Source organism: Erinaceus europaeus, chromosome X (assembly GCF_950295315.1).
Source record: "Erinaceus europaeus chromosome X, mEriEur2.1, whole genome shotgun sequence".
NCBI classification, from domain to species: Eukaryota; Metazoa; Chordata; class Mammalia; order Eulipotyphla; family Erinaceidae; genus Erinaceus; species Erinaceus europaeus.
The window spans coordinates 4,769,150-4,788,106 of record NC_080185.1 but is presented as its reverse complement, the minus strand read 5'-3'; the positions used below and the strand labels follow the sequence as shown (position 1 = coordinate 4,788,106).

Sequence of the window (18,957 nt, the reverse complement as noted above, 5' to 3'; positions counted from 1 at the left end):
CAAATTTATATCACTTGTGTGTCATGAAGCTCTAAATCAGAAGTTAGTTTCAGAGTCCTTCCAGATGGATAGTGTCAGGGTAAATAATCTCCAAACACATGAGGAAGTGACATGCCATGAATGAAGTTTAGCAGGAAGAAGAGGTAGGAGAGACTTAGATCCAGAATGACTTCAGATGACCAAGTGAGATCAGGCAAGAATGAGAAAATATTTTTTTCTCTACTTGAAGAAATAAAACAAAATTTGTCAATGTCTTCATCTTGCAGGAAACCGATAGGAATATCTCAGCAGATTTGAAAGACAAAACAAATATCACTTCTAGAAATTAAAAAAAATACATAAACAGAGTAGATAGAACTTAAGGGATAGTAACTAAGTATTCAGAGCAAAAGGACACAAAAGACAGAAAAAATATGGAGATGAATTAGTGACATTAATTATAGAGGTAGAAGGTATAGTATGTTTTTACCTGGATTTCCAGGAGAAGAGCAGAGAGAGAGGTAAATGGGCAATTACTGATATTTGAAGAAGAATTTTCCAGAAATATCAGAAGAAGAGCTATAGATTAAAAAAAAAAAAAAACTAGTCAAGTTGAACCAGAGTAAATTTAAAAAATTAACTTGCACACATCATGGTAAATACGTACTATTAAGGATATGACAGAAAAAAGTAAGTAGCCAAAGAAGAAAGATGTATTTTAAGAAGTCATTTCAAATGTTACTTTAGTTATTTTTTAAGTGTGATTTAATAACAAGATTTGCAAGTATAGGACAGTTAAATGCTGGCTTCACCATGTTAAAAGCAAACAGCTTCACATCCAATAAAATATCTTAAGAATCGGGGTAAAAAGACACATACAAAGAGAAAAATTATCGTAAGTGATGCCCCACAAAGGAAATTCTTAAGAAAACACTTCAGGCTGAAAGATAAAATCTGAAAATCAAAATGTGATTTATTAAAAGAATAGAAGGAACATTATCACCCCCCACCGCCAATAAAGACAAAAAGAAAAAAGAAAAGAAAAAGAAGAGAAAAGGAACAAGAAAGTAGTATTAAGCTACTGTAGACCATTAACCCCCAATTAAAAGATTAACGGCGGGGAGTCTGGCTGTAGCGTGGCGGGGTTCAGCATAAGTGGCACAAGGGCAAGGACCAACTTAAGTTCTAGCCTCTGGCTCCCCACCTGCAGGGGAGTCCCTTCACAAATGTCTACAGGTGTCTATCTTCCTCTCCCTTCTCTGTCTTCCCCTCCTCTCTCCATTTTTCTCAACAACAATGACATCAATAACAACAATAGTAACTACAACAATAAAACAACAAGGGCAACAAAAGGGAACAAACAAATATTTTTAAAAATTATCAGCTTGTAAAATATCAGACAATAAATGCTTTAACAATGTGGGAGGAAAGGAAGTCTTAATTAACTGAAATAATAATAGTAAGATCTTGCAGATTTTGAGACAAATGTCAAAATTAAATCACATGAAAATAATAATCTATTCCTTGGCAGGGACTAAATGGACTTAAAGTCTCCTAAATCTTCACATTGTAGGAGTAAATCTATTAATTGATTCCAGGCTTCATTAATTAGCCGATTAATAGATTCCTTCATTAGTTAGTAATATGTAGAATGGAAATGGAGATCATAGCACACTTTACTTCAACTGAAAAATAACAAAAGATACTCAGCGAACATAAAGGAATCAGCAAAGTACTGAAACATGGCATGACATGGATGGACTTTGAACACATTATATTCCGTGAAACAAAAGAGTCATAGAAGGACAAATGCTTTCATCTCACTCATATAAGGAATGGTTAAATTCATAAAAACAGAAAACAGACTGGTGGGTGCCAGGGAAGGCAAGGATGGAGGGATGGAGATTACTGCTTAATCGGTGAAGAATTTCAGCTTGGGAAAATGAAAAAAAAAAGTTTAGGAGCTGGATGGTGCCACTGTTTGCACAAAGCTGTGAATGTGTTCAAGGTCTAGGTATAGTTTTCCACAAGAATAAGTTAAGTATAGCTTAAAAAATAATAAAATAAAGCCCAAACAATACTGTAATCATTAAAGAAACTTTATCAGTAGTTAGAATTGTCCATAAAGAAAACTCTAGTCAGGTCATTTGGTTGGCAAGTAGTATTAGATTTTCAAAGAAAAATCAAGCTTACATTAATTTTTTTTGAATCTGGGGAACTAGGGGATACTTCCTAACTTAGAAATCTAGCAAAAATTTAAAACCAAACCTAACAAGGACAGTGTAAGAAAGGGAAATTTAAGAGCAATTTCATTCATGCGCAGAAATTGAGAAGCCCAAACTAAAAGGAAAGAAGGTAAGTATTCGGTAGAACAGATTATAGCAAACAGATTATGGCGACATACTAGAAGGATGACATCTGAAGAAAACAAAGATGACTTTACACTAGAAAATGGATCAGTATAATTTACCACATTAACAGACAAAAGGATACGATCGCATATGCCAATAAATGCAAATTATACATTGAGTAGAATCCAATGCACATACATGTAAAAAGTGTAGCAAACTAGCAGTGAAAGGAGATATGCTTACACTGGTAAATACAGGGACATTGACACTTAAAGGTGAAATATTGGAATATTTCTATGTAGCACTGCACTAAAAATTGCAACTACTACGTCTCAACTACTGAGGCAAGGCAAGGAAAATAACAGCCACCCATATCCACAGATATGATTGCCTATATAAACAACCCAAAAGGATCAACAAATAGAGTGTCAAGGTAAAAAAGCTAAGCAAGTCTGCTGCAAGCTACAATAGCAGTAAAATACATGCAATACTTTGACATGATCATGGCATGGGTATGGCAGAGGAAGATATTTCATGTTGAGCTCTTCTGTGAGCCCAGTTTTGTAGGCTGGCAGTTTCAGTAGGATCTGGAATGATGGTATACAGAGAGTGAGGTACAGGCAGACTATCCTCCAGACCCTGCAGGAGGCCAGGGCTACTGGGCTTTCTCTGCAGGCCCAGGCCCAGGCCCAGGCCCAGGGAAGGCACCAAACCAGCCCCGCTCATGCAGAGAGCTCCTTCCTCACTCATCTATCATACTTACAGGTCCAGCATTCTGGTCTGCAAGTTCCACACTGGGTAAGAGCGAGGAAGGGCAAGAAGTTGTATTTCCCCATGACTGAAGAACATAGTTTAGAGCTCTTGGGAGAAAAGGACCTGGCAATCACCTCAAATTCCTTCCCTATCAAAAGATCTGAGTTTTCCACAAAAGCCAGAGAGGATACTAAGAGGAAGGAGGACTTTCGGTATTTTCAGTAAATTCCTCTGGCTCAAGAAGAAAAGGAAGAACATATTGAGAAGCCTGTTGGCCAAGTGCCACCATTTTAATGAGAAAATAGGACCTCACTATGAAATACCTGCTTGGGAGAGGACAGAAGTGCTAGAACTTCTAGCTTGCTGTCCGTGGGCACTCTGAGGATTTGGGACAAGTGAAGAGAGCCTTGTGGATCCCACAGGCCAGGCTGGACAGGAAACCTCAGAAAATCCCTGTGATTTTTGTCCCAAATGGGAGCTCACTAGAGTGTAATCATTGACTCAGTCTAATCACTCAGAGCGCTAAATCCTTTAAACCTGTGGGGATTGGCAAGTGAAGCTCCAAGAGAAACGTCTGTGAGGCCAGAGACTCTCAGATTTGGGCCAATGTAGGTTTGCTTCTTGATCTCTCTCTCTCTCTCTCTCTCCCTCTCTATCTCTCTCTCTCTCTTTCTCTCTCTCTATTTAGGAGGCTAATTGTTTACAGTACAGTTGTTGGCACATGGCTTCAATGTCTATCTCAACAGTACAGTTGTCTGAAAAGCACTCTCACCCTAAATTAGGACCATCATCATGTACCAGGGCCTGAAAGCATCCCCCAAACCCCATTTCTGCCCTGCTTCCACTGGGTCCTTTGCTTTGGTGCAGTACACCAAACCCAGTCTAAATTCTACTTTGTGTTTTCCCTTTTTTTTTTCCTCCCCTTTCTGTTCTTCTTTCTCAACTTCTGCCCATGAGCGAGATCTTCCCATATTCATCAGTCTCTTTCTGGCTTATCTCATTTTAGCATGATTCCTTCAAACTCCATCCAGATAAGGTGAAAAAGGTGAATTCATCATTCTTAAAAGCTGAGTAGTATTCCATTGTGTTTGTTTACATACCACACTTTCTTAACCACTCATCAGATAAATGCAAATAAAGACAACTGTGAGATACCATTTCACCCCTGTGAGAACATTATATATCAGAAAAGATAGTAACAACAAATGCTGGAGAGGTTGTGGGGCAAAGGAACCCTCCTGCCTCCTGCACTGCTGGTGGGAATGCAAATTAGTCCAACCCCTGTGGAGAGCAGTCTGGAGAACACTCGGAAGGCTAGAAGTGGACCTACCCTATGGCCCTGCAATTCCTCTCCTGAGGATATATCCTAAGAAAATACATCCATCCAAAGAGATGCACGTACACCTACTTTTATAGCAACACAGTTTTTAATAGCCCAAACTTTTATAGAAAGTTTCAGTGATTTCCTCTAGGAAACCTATAAAGGAACAGATGACACCTTGAGGCTGATCTTGCCACTTTGTCCATTTCTCCTTTTGTATTGTAGCACAATCTCCCTTGTTGTATCATCACACTAAACTTAGGGCCTGCACACCCCACTGTCATTCAGTCTTCCTTATGAAATGATCTGCTGCCCAAGGTGACCGAGCAATAATAGCAGTAGTAGTTACAGTTTTGGCCACTTTCCCATAGGACCATGGTATAAAAGAAGTTAGGAGAAGGGTGGGGGTAGATAGCATAATGGTTATGCAAATAGACTCTCATGCCTGAGGCACTGAAGTCCCAGATTCAATCCCCTGCTGCGCCATAAACCAGAGCTGAGCAGTGCTCTTGTTAAAAAAAAAAAAAAAAGAAGTTAGGAGACAAGTCCTTAAACTTGGAGGTGGCTTTATATATTCTGACTTAGGATATGGGTTCCAGGCAGGGAGGTGATACCCTGTTCAATGCTTAGAACTGTATTTGACAGGATGGAACAGTTCTCTACTCTCCATAATAAAAAAAAATTATTATTATTATTTATTATTATTGCCATTGGGATTATTTCTGGGGCTCAGTGCCTGCATGATGGCTCCTACTCCTGTTGGCCACTTGCCTTTCTCTTTCTTTTTTCTTTTTGATAGAAACAGAGAGAAGAGGAGAGAGAGAGAGAGAGAGAGAGGTTGAGGCTGAGAGACTAGGCTGTGGCACAACCAGTTGAGTGCACATACTACCATGTACCAGGACCCAGATTTAAGCCCCCTCATTTCTACCTGCAGGAGGGAAGCCTCAGGAGATGTGAGGCAGGTCTGAAGGTGTCTCTCCTTCTCTCTCCCACCCTCTCTCTCCCCCTCTGCTCTCAATTTCTCTATGTCCTATCAATAAAATAGAAAAAAGAGAAAGGGGGGACGTGTTTCTGGGAGTGATGGATTCATTGTGCAGGCACCAAGCCCCAGTGTGATAACCCTGGTGGCAATTTAAAAAAAATGAGAGAGAGACAGAGACAGAGACAGAGACAAGCCACCACCTGGCCCCATATAAATGTTTTTTTTTATATACAAGAATTCCTTTGAGGGGTCCTGGAAATAACATCAGGGAGCTGCCACTCCCAAGAGTGTTCCGAGAGACTTAGAATCCCTTTCAGATGTCCCTGGCAGCAAAGGCACAACATTTCAACCATGAGCTCAGATTGAAACATGCAGTTGTTCATCCCTTGAATGACAGGTTCAGAATCGCAGGAAGGTCCTGTTGTCCAGCTCAGACCAATGTGAGACAAATGTTTCTCTGGGGCTGGATCACCAATATCTCGAGTCTGCAGATGATGCTGGAAGATGAGTAAGAGACACACACAATCCACACACTGGCCAGGGTGGGAGTCAGAGGAAGAACTAGATTCCCTGGTCTTGAATCAAGTCTCTGCTCCCCAGAATTGGTGGCAGTGCCCCCACCTTTGTCTTGGTGGGAGGAAGGCAGACCCTTTACCAGCAAAGGCCGACCCCCCCGCCCCCACTATGACTCCTTTAGAACCAGCAAGAGGTGACACTTGGTCTCAGCATGGCTGGGGACATAGTGGGTGCCCAATGGAATATGCATTTCTAATAAACCAAGTATAGCTTAGCATAAAGATGTCCAAATACTGCAAAGGATAGATATATACTAACAAGTGATTAAAAATTGGGGTCAGGTGGTGGTATACCCAGTTGAGCACAAACATTACCATGCACAAGGACCAGGGTTTGTGCTCTCACCTGCAGGAGGGAAGCTTCATGAGACGTGAAGCATGTCTGCAGGTGTTTCTGTATTTCTCTTCCTCTTTATCTCCCCCCATCTCTCAACTCTCCATCCTATAAAATAAAAAAGAAAGAAATGAAAAAAATGGCCTCTAGGAGTGTTGAATTTGTAATGCTGGCATGAAGCCTTAGCAATAATCCTGATGGCCATAAAAACATTCGATAGAAACAGAAAGGCAGAGAGAAATTAAATGTGAATACAGCACTGAAGCTTCCTATAATGGTGAGGTGACCAGGCTTGAACCTGTGTTATACAAAGCAAGTGAGCAATTTTTCTGGCCTGTAATTCAATTTTTTAATGATTTACTTGGCATTGGACTTTTTCTTTCTGCCTTGTGTCACTCAACATGATGCTTTCAAGTTCTCACCATGATATTGCAAAGGAGATGACTGGGGAGCCGAGCAGTGGCACACCTGGCTAAATAGACATAGTACTAAGTGCATGGATCCCTGTTCCAGCCCCCAACTCCCTACCTGCAGGGGAGATGCTTCACAAGCAGCGAAGTAGGTCCTCAGGTCTCTGTCTCTCTCCCTATCTTCCCCTCAGTAATGCTTGCACTGAGCTCCATAATTTTAATGGCTGCCTAGTATTCCATTGTGTATATGTACCACAACTATCCTAGCCATTTATTTGTCACTGGGCATCTGAGTTGCTTCCAAAGGCAGGGAATAAGGAAATTGGTCTGAGTTTGGCATATTGCACCAAAGCAAAGGACTCTGGGGAAAGGGGGGGATAAAATGAAGGGACATCGGGGTCCTGGTGTGTCTTCTAGACATCAATCAAGGGGAGATGAGAAACTGTGCCTACGAATTAAAGACTATACTGTAAACCATTAACCCCCCTCTAATAAAATAATAATAACACAAGATTTCTTTGGTTTTGAGAGAGGGGGACAAAGAGGAGAAAGACCAGAGTTCAGGACTCAGTTGAATTGTCACAGGGACTCCCACTCAGTGACTGCCTACTGTGGGACTTCCTTCTCAGACTGCTGGAACTGTGGTTTCAAGGAAGAGCTCCCATTTCACCCCAGGACCAAGATATGGGGTAGGAATGAGCCTGAAAACCCAAACATAAGCCTCTTCTGTAGCAGGGCTTCTTAGAGCTGTTGTCAGAATTAGAGGAGAACTAGGAGAAAGCACTGAGAACAGGGTGGGGCAGCTGGCAAGCTCCCCAAGGTGTTAGCCATCAAGTGCTGTGTGGATAGGCCAGGGAGAAAGGAAGAGGCCATGATCAGTCCTATAGCCCCTTTCTGACATTAGGGTGGGCAACAAAACAGGCCCCAAGGAAGCTGGGATGTCACTGTTGACACTAGAAGTTTTGCGGATGATTAATCAGAAGAATAGTCTTTAAATTCACTACTGATCATGCTCAGCTAGAGTGAGAAAGTAGGAGACTGGATATTGTTCATTAAAGCTTTGATTAGCAGGCGCACTGAATAAGGAGAAGGGAGACGAGTGCTTCTATAAGTAATTAAAGTGCTGCTTCTCTCCCTGGTAACCCTTTGATTTGAACCTCCTAACCTGTATGTAGTCTTCATCAGGTGCTAAGTTACCAGAAGTAGAGGCTGCTAATTATTTTGGTGAGCCCTGATTGCAGGAGAGGAAGTGAATCTGCCCTCCTCTCTCTAAAGACTCAATCTTGGGGGTGGGGTAGGGCAGTACAGTGGTTCTAGCCTTGATGAATTCAGTCCAGAGGGTTTGAAGAAGGCAAGCTTTCTTTCAGTTTATTTAATACCTGTTAACAGTATCTCCAAACTGGTAAATGAAACCCAATATAGTCTGTTTGGGGGGTAGGTAAACAGCCTCAGTCTCAGGCTGCTCTAGGCTGGCTTGCTGTCTTGACCCAGCTGGCTCTGCTTTCTGTGACTTGGTTCCTGCTGGAGCCTGCCCCTTCCCTGCTTTCATTATGAACCATACCGAGAAATCTGATGGTTTCATCTTGATTATATATATATATTCCATATCTGTGAGTTGGTGAGAAAGCCAGTCTCTCTGTATGCCCTTTACTATATAACATGCTGTCTTGTGTTATGGTGGCCTGGTGTTCTTGTGTGTACCCATCAGGTGACATTTTCCAGGAATTATAATTCAGAGGAAATAAATTGTGCTCCACAGATGGATTACAGACAGACTCAAGTTTAGGCAGCACAATGGCTGCTGAAGGCTTCCTCCATTCCAAACAGTGCTGTAAATGCTCCTGTGTATTATCTCATGTAATTCTTCCCACCTTGTGACAGGCACAGAGAGACTCATGACAGCCCCAAACTAGAAACAACCAAGCAGTCCATGCACGGATGCATGGGCAAAGAAAATGTGTTTAATCCATACACTGAAAAGCTATTCGATTGTTAAAAGGCTTGAAGTACTGAAACATGCTGCAGCCTGAATGGACCTTGACATTATTATTCTGGGTGAAAGAAGTCCAGTGCAAAAGGTCACATGGTTCAGGGTCCTGTTTACATATAATGTCCAGAATGAACAAATCTGCAGAGACAGAAATCAGATCAGTAGTGGAGGTGAGGGTGGAGGAAATGGGGAGTAACAGGCATTGGCTAAGGGCCTTCTTTGGGGATGACTGAGAAAAATTTTCTGGAATTTGACAGTGATGGTAGTTGCACAGATTTGTTACTACTACTACTACTACTACTATTACTACTACTACAAAGCTCTAAGAAATCCCACCACTGAATTGTGTACACTGGAAGGCTGAGTATACTGGCACACGAATATCTGTCAGTGAGAGCTACAATGGCAAAGAGAATATAGACACCACACTACCAAATGACGAAGCAAAACACTGTCTCAAGAAAGGGGTCCCTGGGAAAAAGGCTTGGGCAAGAGGGTAGTGGGCCTAAGGTTATGCCTGGGCTTCCTCTAGCCTTAGCATGACTTTGGTTAACCCTCTATACCTCTCTGAGCCTCGGTTTCCCCATCTACTAAATGGCATTGTTTTGAGAAGATGCATCCATAGTAAGGTTTTGGAAACTTCTATATTTCTACCTAAAATGACAGTGTGCCAGCCACAGGCTGCACTGACAAAACACTTGAAGGCTGAGCAGAAATCTCCCAGGTGTGATGCAAGCTGACCATCAGGCGGGTAATGCCACCATAATCAGGGCTCTGAACAGGCAATCACTATCCTGGTGTATGCAGAAAAAGCACTTACTTCTGAGCAGGAAGGGGAGGCTAGTTCCTGGTCACCCTTCAAAAGACTGGTCCTGATGACCACCTTTCCCAAGTCAATGCCCAGTTCTTCAAAAGACAAGAGTTCTGACAGCCAGGAGGAAAGATTTCAGCATGCACAAGAGGGAAATGGTTTTTCCCTTTCCTAATGAAAGTCTTCTAATGATTTATGAGAGTTAGAATAAGCCAGGGCATCATTCTGACATGTGCTGCTCTGGAGAATAAACCTATTCTGCTGCTCTACTGCTTCACACTCAGTAGCAAAAAAAAAAAAAAAAAAGGTTTTAATGTTGATCTTCTTTACAAAAAGGACTCAAGGAACCTTAATGTCCTGTGTGCCCTTTGGGTAGCAGGTCCTCACTACACAGTGAGAGTTCCTTGGGGGTGGTGGTGGTGAGCAGATGTGTTTTAACCTTGCTTAGCTTCAGGACTGCAAAGTCTCTATATAATTTCTAGCCTGCTGATTCAGCCTCCTTCCCAGTCTCCTCATGCCCCCACCCCAATCGTTTATTGGGACCAGCTTCTCTTCACCCAAAGAATGTCCTGTATCTTGAATCTTGGTCCCCACAGCTATCAGATCTGAAACAAAGTGTTTCTGTTCCCCACCCCTCATATCAGGGCTCAGCTTGGGTAGCAGGACCCAAGTGAACAGAGAAGACTCCAGTGGACACATAAGGAAGTCACAGCCAGAGTCCAAGGAAGAGATTCCCACACTCCCCCCACCAAAGTCAGTGAACTTACTGCGCTGGGGTCCTAACTTCCCACAGGAGTGCGCTCTGTATGTCTCATAACTGCATCAACGTTCAGCATCTTTATGGAGACAGATCATAAAAAAAGAAGAAGAAGAAGAAGAAAGAATCAATTTGGGCAGATGCACATCCCCTTCATTACTAAAATAACTGCCTCTCCTACTTGTCTTGAAAAATCCAGATCCCATCAGATCACGGTCAGAGTTCAAACGAGGGTGTGAGAGTCCAAGCCCCCGCCTGCGGGCCACCTCCTCTGAGAGTACAGTGCGCTCTATTAGACAGCTCTTTACAGCATTGGCAGGGTGGGAAGCAGGAAGACCACCATATCTTGAGCCACTAGAATGAAGATTTCCTTTTTTCCCCCTTCCTCCACATTTCTGCTTATTTACATTCAAAGCCGCTTCTTGCTGGGGCGGGAGGGGGGGGTGGAGGAAAAGATAAAAGAAAAAAAAAAGCAAAAATAAAAACCTCCAGACCTTTGAGGAAGCAATGAGAACATCAGGATTTGACTTCCCACCACCCTGTGTTGACAGGCTTTGGAGTCCTGGCTTTCTTGGGGGGCTCCCAGTTGCCTATGGTGGCAGAGACCGCTGGATGCGGGCAGAGCGCCCCGGGAGAGCAGCAGCGTAAGAGATAATGAATGATGTGAAAAGAGGCTGCAGGCGGGTATTGTCATTCCTGCCGAGTCTCTTCTCAGCAGCGGGATCAGAAGGCGTTGGGGAGGGGGCGCCAGCTGCCAGACTGGGGACTCTTCCCTCTCAGGGCAGCTCGGCCTCAGTGAGCGCGCGCATTCTCCGTCTCCTGCTGCTCCTAGCTTATCCTTAAAGGTCCCTGAACACCGATGTGGTTAGTGGAACCACCCCTCACCATGTCTGCCCCCTGGCTTTCGGGGCAGGAGGTTGGTGGTGCTCAGGGACAGCGCCACAAACCCCCTCCACACACACTCCGTCCCCCATTGCGAGGAGGACAGAGAATCTGGGACAAGTTTCAAGGTGTTTGTAGAAATTCGGGGGAGTCTTCTCAAAAAGAGCCGTGACTTTTCGCAGGAGGTGGGGTGGGTGGTGGCATACATCCACTCCAGTGACCGGGCTCATTGAGGAAGTTGGTGTAGCCTGGAGCATTGGGCAGGCTGCTAGGTACCCGGACACCTGGGGAGGAGGAGCATCCGTGGGTGCGAGCCAGGAGACCCAAGGCAGAAGAAGCCTGCAGTCAGGGGATGGCGCTGGAAAGCGACTCGGGTGAGGACCTCTGGGCCGGGGTGTGAGGTCTGCCCTGTTCTCCCCCGCTGCTCAGCCAGAACCTCTGAGCCAGTCCCGCAGCCGCCACTGAGCAGCACCGGATTCCTGAACCTTTCGGCAAACGTTCGGGATGCCTCCTTACAGGAGAGGAGCTCGAACCGTTTGCCCCAGTTTTTTGGCGGAGCGGCAGCCTCATAGTAGGGCTGTCTCTCTCATTGGACTTTCCCCCAAGCAGCCTCTGAGCTCGGGCCACTGGAACAGTCAGGGTGTCTGTCAAATAAGAAGCAAATGAACGAACGAACTTCTTCTCTTGAGCGCCCCAAAGTTGAGCACAAGCAGCTACTGGGTATTCCCCTGGTCCCCAGGGCGCAGACCCACACTCTGCCCTAGGAGCCCGGAGCAGGGACCGCTTCTTACTGAAAGCACAAGTCCCAGGTCAGACTGAGAAGCCTCTGGCCAGCCAGTGGCGCTAAGGGAACCACCAAGAGGGCCAGCTCAGAGGGTCCTGGTGCAGCTGGGAGTGTTCCTCGCTTTGAACTGTGGACCCAAGTTGGGGGTGAAGGACCTTACAACTGCTCCCTCATCCCCTCATGTATGCTTGGTGCTCCATACCAGCAATAGAACCAGCTGGATGAATTGCTCTCTCAAGGATGCTGTAGATTCCTGAGTCTAGGGTTCCACATTTTTCTGGGGGCTTCACATTAGTTTGGGTTGACTCACGACCTCAGGAGGGGCTCCATATCCTTGTCTGAATTCTCTGTTGCTTGCTAGGGAGCTTGCATAGGCGGGAGAATGTGCTAGAAACAGAATGCGCAATAGCTGGTGGTGGGAGGGGGGAAGTGGACTCCAAGCTAGTCACGACGCAAGGTACCTGAGGGATTGCGGGGGTGGAGGTGGGAGGGGGGCTTGAGGGGAAGCACATACAAGGCAGTCGGAAGCAAGACGACAGCTCTTTGTGGATTTGTCCAAGAAGAGTTGGTAACAGAGACAAGGGTGGTTAGGGAGTTTTGATTGGTCAGGGGGTGTGGTTTGGGGTGTGGCTAGCCTCTTATCGAGGCTTTAAAAGCTCATCGGAACGGGGCGGGCACCTGTCATTTGCTCTCTGGTTCTCGGAGAGGAAGGCACGCTTTCCTGGAGCTCCTGATCTGTCAACAGGTGTTCGATGTCTGGACCTACCACGGACTTCCCGACGATCTCCGGCGGCAGTATGGAGCCGAGCCCGCCGGTGCCCACCCTGGATGACTGTATTGGCTGTAAATTGCCGGATCCGGACTACCCACCGGTGCTGGTCACCATTATGTTCTGTGCCATGGTCGTCACCATCGTGGTAGACCTAATCGGCAACTCCATGGTGATCCTGGCCGTGTCCAAGAACAAGAAGCTCCGGAATACTGGTAAGCCCCTCTCCTTTTCCCCTACCCAGCCTGCAGCCCGTTCCAAAGCCCGGGGCGCTAGTCTGGGCGCCCCCAACTGAGACACACATAAAGGAGATCCTCTCATGGCTTGCCCCTGTCCCTAAGCCCCCCGCCATCCCCGAGGGTGGTGTTCTGCCCGGGGTCCCCTGTAAACTCGGAACTTTTCGAGGCTGCGGGAGCACAGAGTGTCAGTGGTGGGCTTCCGAGCTCCAAGCCCGGGATCCCGCGGCGCGTCGCCCGCCCAGCCCTGCCAGCCAGGTTCCGGAGCTGAAGCCGCGGCGGCCGGCGCTGGAGCGGAGAGGCCAAGAAGCGCACACCGGGCAGGTCGCCGCGGAGGTGGTAGAGGTGGCGGAGCGCCGAGGAGCAGCTGCTGGCTGGCCGCCGCCTCCGGGAAAGTTAAGTTGGCGGCTGCGGCGGCGGTGCTTTTCCGGGCACAGCGCTGCCGCCGCGCCCTGCCTCGGACTCCGGGGCGGCTGCAGAGGGGATCCGGGGGGGCTCCGAGGCGGCTGCGGGCCTGGGGGGGGGGCTCCAGAGCCTCTGCGAGGGTTCTGGGCGGCTGCGGAAGGGACTTCCACGCGGCTGAGATGTCCGGGGCTGCTGTGGGGTAGGCTAACGGGCAGCTGCATGGGGATCCGGGCGGCCGCGGGGGGCTCGGGGCGGCTGCGGGGGTCTCTGGGGCGGCTGCGGGGGTTTCCGGGGAGGCTGCGGGGAGACCTCCTCGGCGGCTGCAGAGGTCTAACCGGGCTGCTGCGGGGAGAATTGCCGGGCAGCTGCGGGGGTCTCCGGGAGTCTGGGGAGGGGCTCCTGGGCGGCTCCGGAGAGGCGGAGCGCAGCCCTTGGTCTGCGGTGCGCACAGCTTGCTCTGAGCTGGCGGAGCCGAGGACCGGGCTGCTGTCCCGGGTCGGCAGCGGAGCAACGGCGGCGGGGAGCCGGGATCCCGGAACCAGAGCGGTAGCCGGCGCGTAAGCGGAGACTGGGGCTGGGGGCTCCGGACTAGGACCGTGGCGAGGCGGAAGGTGGGCTGTGGGGAACTCTGGGGCTGCCGGGGCGGCGGGGGACGATGGAACGATTCACTAGCTGCCCGTAGGTGCCTGGAGAGACCTGGGCACTCAGAGCCGGGGCGCACCGGGGGCTCGGTGCGCGGAGACCGCTGCGGGCATTGGGGTCTGCGGGACAAGAGGGAAGAGGCTCGGGAACGCAGGGGAAACACTGGTGAGAGGGAGGAAGACTGGGAGGCGACCCCAGGCTCCCTGGTCCGGACGCATCAGCCTTGGCTGGCGCTGACCGCGGGTGTGGGTTGAAGGGGTCCAGGAGGGTCTGCTTCCAGCAGGCGGGTCGCGGGGGAAGCGGCGGGCGGCCTCAGGCAGCGGGGGTCTGTCCCATCTCAGGGGCAAGGGCTCCCTAACACTCCACAAGGCTCAAAAGGTTCCGACAGGCACCGTGTCACTAAAGTTTTCTTTAAAACTCTGATGGCTGTGTCTGATTGTCCAAGCATTCCTTGCAGCCTCGGGATTACACACTCAGACCCCCTTCTCAAAGCCACTGGGCGCGCTCCCAGGCGGCTGAGTCCTGGAGCCCCAGGCTGGGGCTGGGGGCTCCGAGAAGGCCAGTTACCCCCCCTCCTTTCTCCCTTTACACTCTAATAAAGGTTTTTATAACTGCTGTGGTTCCTTAGGGGTTTACAGCCCCGTTTACCCCCATGACCATTCCTTTGAGGAAAACCCTAGAAAGAAGCTCTTCACTGGAGAGGCAAGGCAGAGCCTGGGAAGCGCCTGTGGCGGGCGGGTGGCAGAAGGGCCACTTCTTTGCTCTTTTAAAAGGTGCTCCTTCTCTCCTGCTCCAGGAGGAGTGTGAGCCCTGTGGTGTTTCCAAAGGGGCATAGCGCCCGCTTGGCTTCTCTCCTTCCTCCTCCTCCCTCTCATGCGTGTCTGTATTTTGAAAAGGTTTTTAGAAACACTTTCCTGCCAAAGCCCTCCAAGATTCTAGTGGGGACAGACCCTCCCTTCACCTTCCTGTTTAGCGTCAGGCTCCAGAGCAGTTCTGGGGCTGGGGGCGTGGAGGGGGTGCCATAGGCTGGTGCAGAGCGCGGAGCACTGCCCTAAGCACTCACCCCAAGTACCCTGGCTCCCAGCTCGCTCATTCTGGGGTCTCAGAGCCCATTATCAGGGCTTCCACCTCCCTTAGGAGCCTTTGCTCCTAGGTTACCTGGGGAAGGTGAGCGCTTGAGTGGTCGGCTTTAGATTTACTGTCTGGCTTTCATGGGAAGGACCCCGAAGAAACTGAGAGCCCTTCGCTTTTCCCCAGTTGTGCCTGTTTATATATGCTTGGTGAAAGTACTGGGTGAGGGTAGGGGGTTTGAAGATATTTTCTTTTCCCTTTTTTTCTCCGGGAGGGGGAGGGGGGAGGAGGTTTCCTGTAAACACTCCCTACACCCCCTACACACACACACACACACACACACACACACACACACACAGCTTCCCAATCACAGCTTCCTCTCTTTTCTCTTTCCCTCCTCACATCCCTGTGAAGTTTCCCCTACTCCCCACACTCCTACTGTAAGGGAAAATCTGTGCAAGTGGTTGTGTTTGAAAGTGGTAACTGCGTGACCCCTCTGACTGCAGAGGGCTCCTTGCTCCCATCAGCAGCTTCTCTTGCCAGGCCCAGGTGATTGTTTAAAAGGGGGGTGGTGGTGGAGAATCACACTGGGCTGGGAATGGGGCACAGGTTGCCCCCACCTGCTCCCACAGTCCCTGGGACTTGCTTGTCAACACCAATGCAAATGCCCCTGCCTTTCTTTCAGATATGCCTGGAATTCTCAGAGGACCTGCCCCCTCCCCCTGCTAATGGAAATGGCTGCCTTTCCATGCTTAACCTGCTGTCCTTGTGTCGTCCCTCTTCCCCGCCCCCCCTCCCCGCTTGTCCTGCAGGAAACATCTTCGTGGTCAGCCTGTCTGTGGCGGATATGCTGGTGGCCTTCTACCCCTACCCGCTGATGCTGCACGCCATGGCCGTGGGCAGCTGGGATCTGGGCCACTTCCAGTGCCAGCTGGTGGGCTTCATCAGCGGGCTGAGCGTGGTGGGCTCCATCTTCAACATCATGGCCATCGCCATCAACCGCTACTGCTACATCTGCCACAGCCTGCAGTATGAGCGCGTCTTCAGTCCGCGCAGGGCCTGCATCTACCTAGTGGTGGTGTGGGTCTCAGCGCTGCTGGCGGTACTGCCCAACATGTACGTGGGCACAGTTCAGTACGACCCCCGCACCTACTCCTGCACCTTCAACTACCTCAACAGCCCGGTCTTCGCCATCACCATCGTGTGCATCCACTTCGTGTTGCCTCTGCTGATCGTGGGCTTCTGCTACGTGCGCATCTGGACCCGCGTGCTCGCGGTCCGTGCCCTGGCGGTGCAGCACCCAGACAACCAGCTGGCTGAGGTGCGTAACTTCCTCACCATGTTTGTCATCTACGTGCTCTTTGCAGTGTGCTGGTGCCCCCTCAATGTGCTCACGGTGCTGGTGGCTGCCAGCCCCAAGGAGCTGGTCAACAAGATCCCCAACTGGCTCTACCTGGCCGCCTACTTCCTGGCCTACCTCAACAGTTGCCTCAACGCTGTCATCTACGGGGTCCTCAATGAGAATTTCCGTAGGGAGTACTGGGCGGTGTTTCATGCCATGCGCCACCCTGTTCTCTTCCTCTCTGACCTCTTCAATGAGCTTCAAGAGAGGCAGGAGGCCAGGGTCCTGGCGCGTGCCCGAGCTCGTGCCCGAGACCACGCCCGAGATCAAGTCCATGAGCAAGAGCGTGCCCTCACCGGTCCTGCTGTGGAGGAGCTGCCGATGAGTGTCCGGAATGTTCCACTGCCTGGGGTCAGTGTGGCTGGTCAGCCCGAGCATGCCTCTACCCCTCCTCGGTCGACCTCTGTCCTCCGCAAACCTATCTCCTGCCGTCCCAGGTCTGTCTTGAGCCACTCCAAGAGCACTTCCAGCCACTCCAAGTCTGCCACCGTGTACCCAAAGCCAGCTTCTGTCCATTTCAAGTCTGACACTGTTCACTTCCGGCCTGCCTCTGTCCACTTCAAGCGTGACGCTGTCCATGTCAAGACCACCTCCTGTCACCCCAAGTCAATCATCTCCGCTGCCAGTCACTGCACCACTCTCTTCAGCCCCTCCACCAGCCATCCTATGCCCACCACCCCCACCCACACCAAGCCTGTCACCTTCCACCCTGAATCCAGCTCCGACCTCCCTGAAGGCAGTAGCTCCAGCCACTCCCAGGCCACCACTCCCAGCCATCTTGAGTATGACATCTCCTGCCTCCCTGGGCCTGCCTGTAGCCCTGCCACTGGGTCTCCTGACTCTGGTGTCAGTCCTCTGGAGTTTGTTGCCATGGCCACTGGTGAGCTTAGTGGTCCCACCTTGGCTGCCACTGCCACCTTCCAGTGCCATGAGGTTGTGGTCATTGATGTGGAAGTTGATTCTGATGAACTGGAGCTGTGAGAATTGTGATGGGTGGACTATCCAGGAGACCTTTCCCCATTTAGTCTAGCAGATGTAACCCACAGTGAGAGACACCTTACTGCACCTACACACACACACACATACACACACACACACACACACACACACACACACAGTGAGCCCCACCTTGCCTCCAGACAACCCTCCCCACTCTTTACATAAGTGTGTGTATGTTGTGTGCAAGCTTGCTCTTCTCAGACCAGATGTCCCCTCCCTGGACATCTGTCCTCCTTAGTAGCCTTGATCTTGATTTCCCCCACCCCTGGCCCCCTCTCCTCTCCTCCTCTTCTTTCCTGCTCTCTTCTCCCACTCCCTCAGGGTGGGGGAGGAGTGCATGCTGTCGCGAAAGCTTCTGTACTGTGACCCGTGACTGTGACTTGACTGCAAGCTTCATGTTCCCAAGTGTGCCAGTCTCTGTTGTACTTTCAACGGCAGTCAGAAAGGCAGTTGAGAGAGTGCAGGTTTCTTAATTCCAGCAACAGATCTGAGCAGGAGCCCATGTGTGCTCTTTTTAAAATCAATGTTGCTGCTTCTGAGATCCTAATGGCCCAAGGAAAGGTAGGGACACCGAGAGTGATTTCTACTTTGTGCAACGTCACACCTTGGTGCTGATTTTTATAAGTCAATCAGGAATGCAAATGATGAGATGTTTTTACCTTCTTTGTAGCCACTTGCCAATTTTCTTACTTCCTTGACTTTTCCTATGATTTAGTTACAGAAAAATAAAACACTTCCTTCTACTATCTGAACTCTGGTTGCTAGGACCAATTTCATATTCCAGCTCATACCTACTCCTGACCTCAGATATTTTTTTCCCAGCAGCTTGATTTTTCTACACTTTTCACTTTTTTTTCTTTTTAATTCAAAAGGGAATTGGGGCTAGTACACTGGCAGCCAGAAGTGAGTGGAAGGAAGTGGAGATTGTGAGTATTTCTTTAAGAGCTTCCCTTGCCTGGTACCTCCATGCCTCCAGGTTGGGCATGGAGGGGGAAGTGAGGCTCAGTGGCCCACAAGGTCATATTGCACATGTCTTTTTGATCAGCACACTTGAAAAGCCAGGCAATGAGTTTTCTCCGGCACTCTGGAATTGTTTGATATGAGTTTCAGTCATTGATCAACACTCTACACAAAATCTACTTGTGCAGGTGCTTGTCAGTAGATGTGGGACTGTATTCTACTGCCTTAACTGGATTCTGTATTTGTGGTAGCACTCAAATAAAACTGTTTCTGTGGCTTTGCCGTGTTATTTGTGGATCAATTTACTTCCTATACTGGGCTTACTTATGGGGAAAGTGGTGGGTAGGTAGCAAAGCATGGGGGGTGGTTCCATTTGGTCTTGGGGCTTCAGGAGACTGGGGTGCTAGACCCCTTTCTGCTGTGAGCTTGCCTTGGAGCAAGTTACATGATGCCTCTGCCCCCCTTTTTACTCAGTAAATGGTGTTTGTGTTGAGGTCTGGGTGAGATGGGTTGATGGGGGGATTCCCTGAATTTGGGGTGTCAC

The 18,957-nt window shown here is 49.0% G+C and overlaps 1 protein-coding gene across 1 annotated transcript in view; it reads left to right on the top strand.

The window, feature by feature from the left end:
• GPR50 (G protein-coupled receptor 50) overlaps positions 1–18,695 on the top strand; it is a 47,742-nt gene extending 29,047 nt beyond the window's left edge. Inside the window, exons 2-3 of the mRNA XM_007530490.2 lie at positions 12,675–12,913; positions 15,865–18,695. Coding sequence (XP_007530552.2) covers positions 12,682–12,913; positions 15,865–17,435 — 1,803 coding nt within the window. The 5' untranslated portion in view covers positions 12,675–12,681 and the 3' untranslated portion in view covers positions 17,436–18,695. The remainder of the gene's footprint in view (positions 1–12,674; positions 12,914–15,864) is intronic.
• The last annotated feature ends 262 nt before the right edge of the window (positions 18,696–18,957 follow it).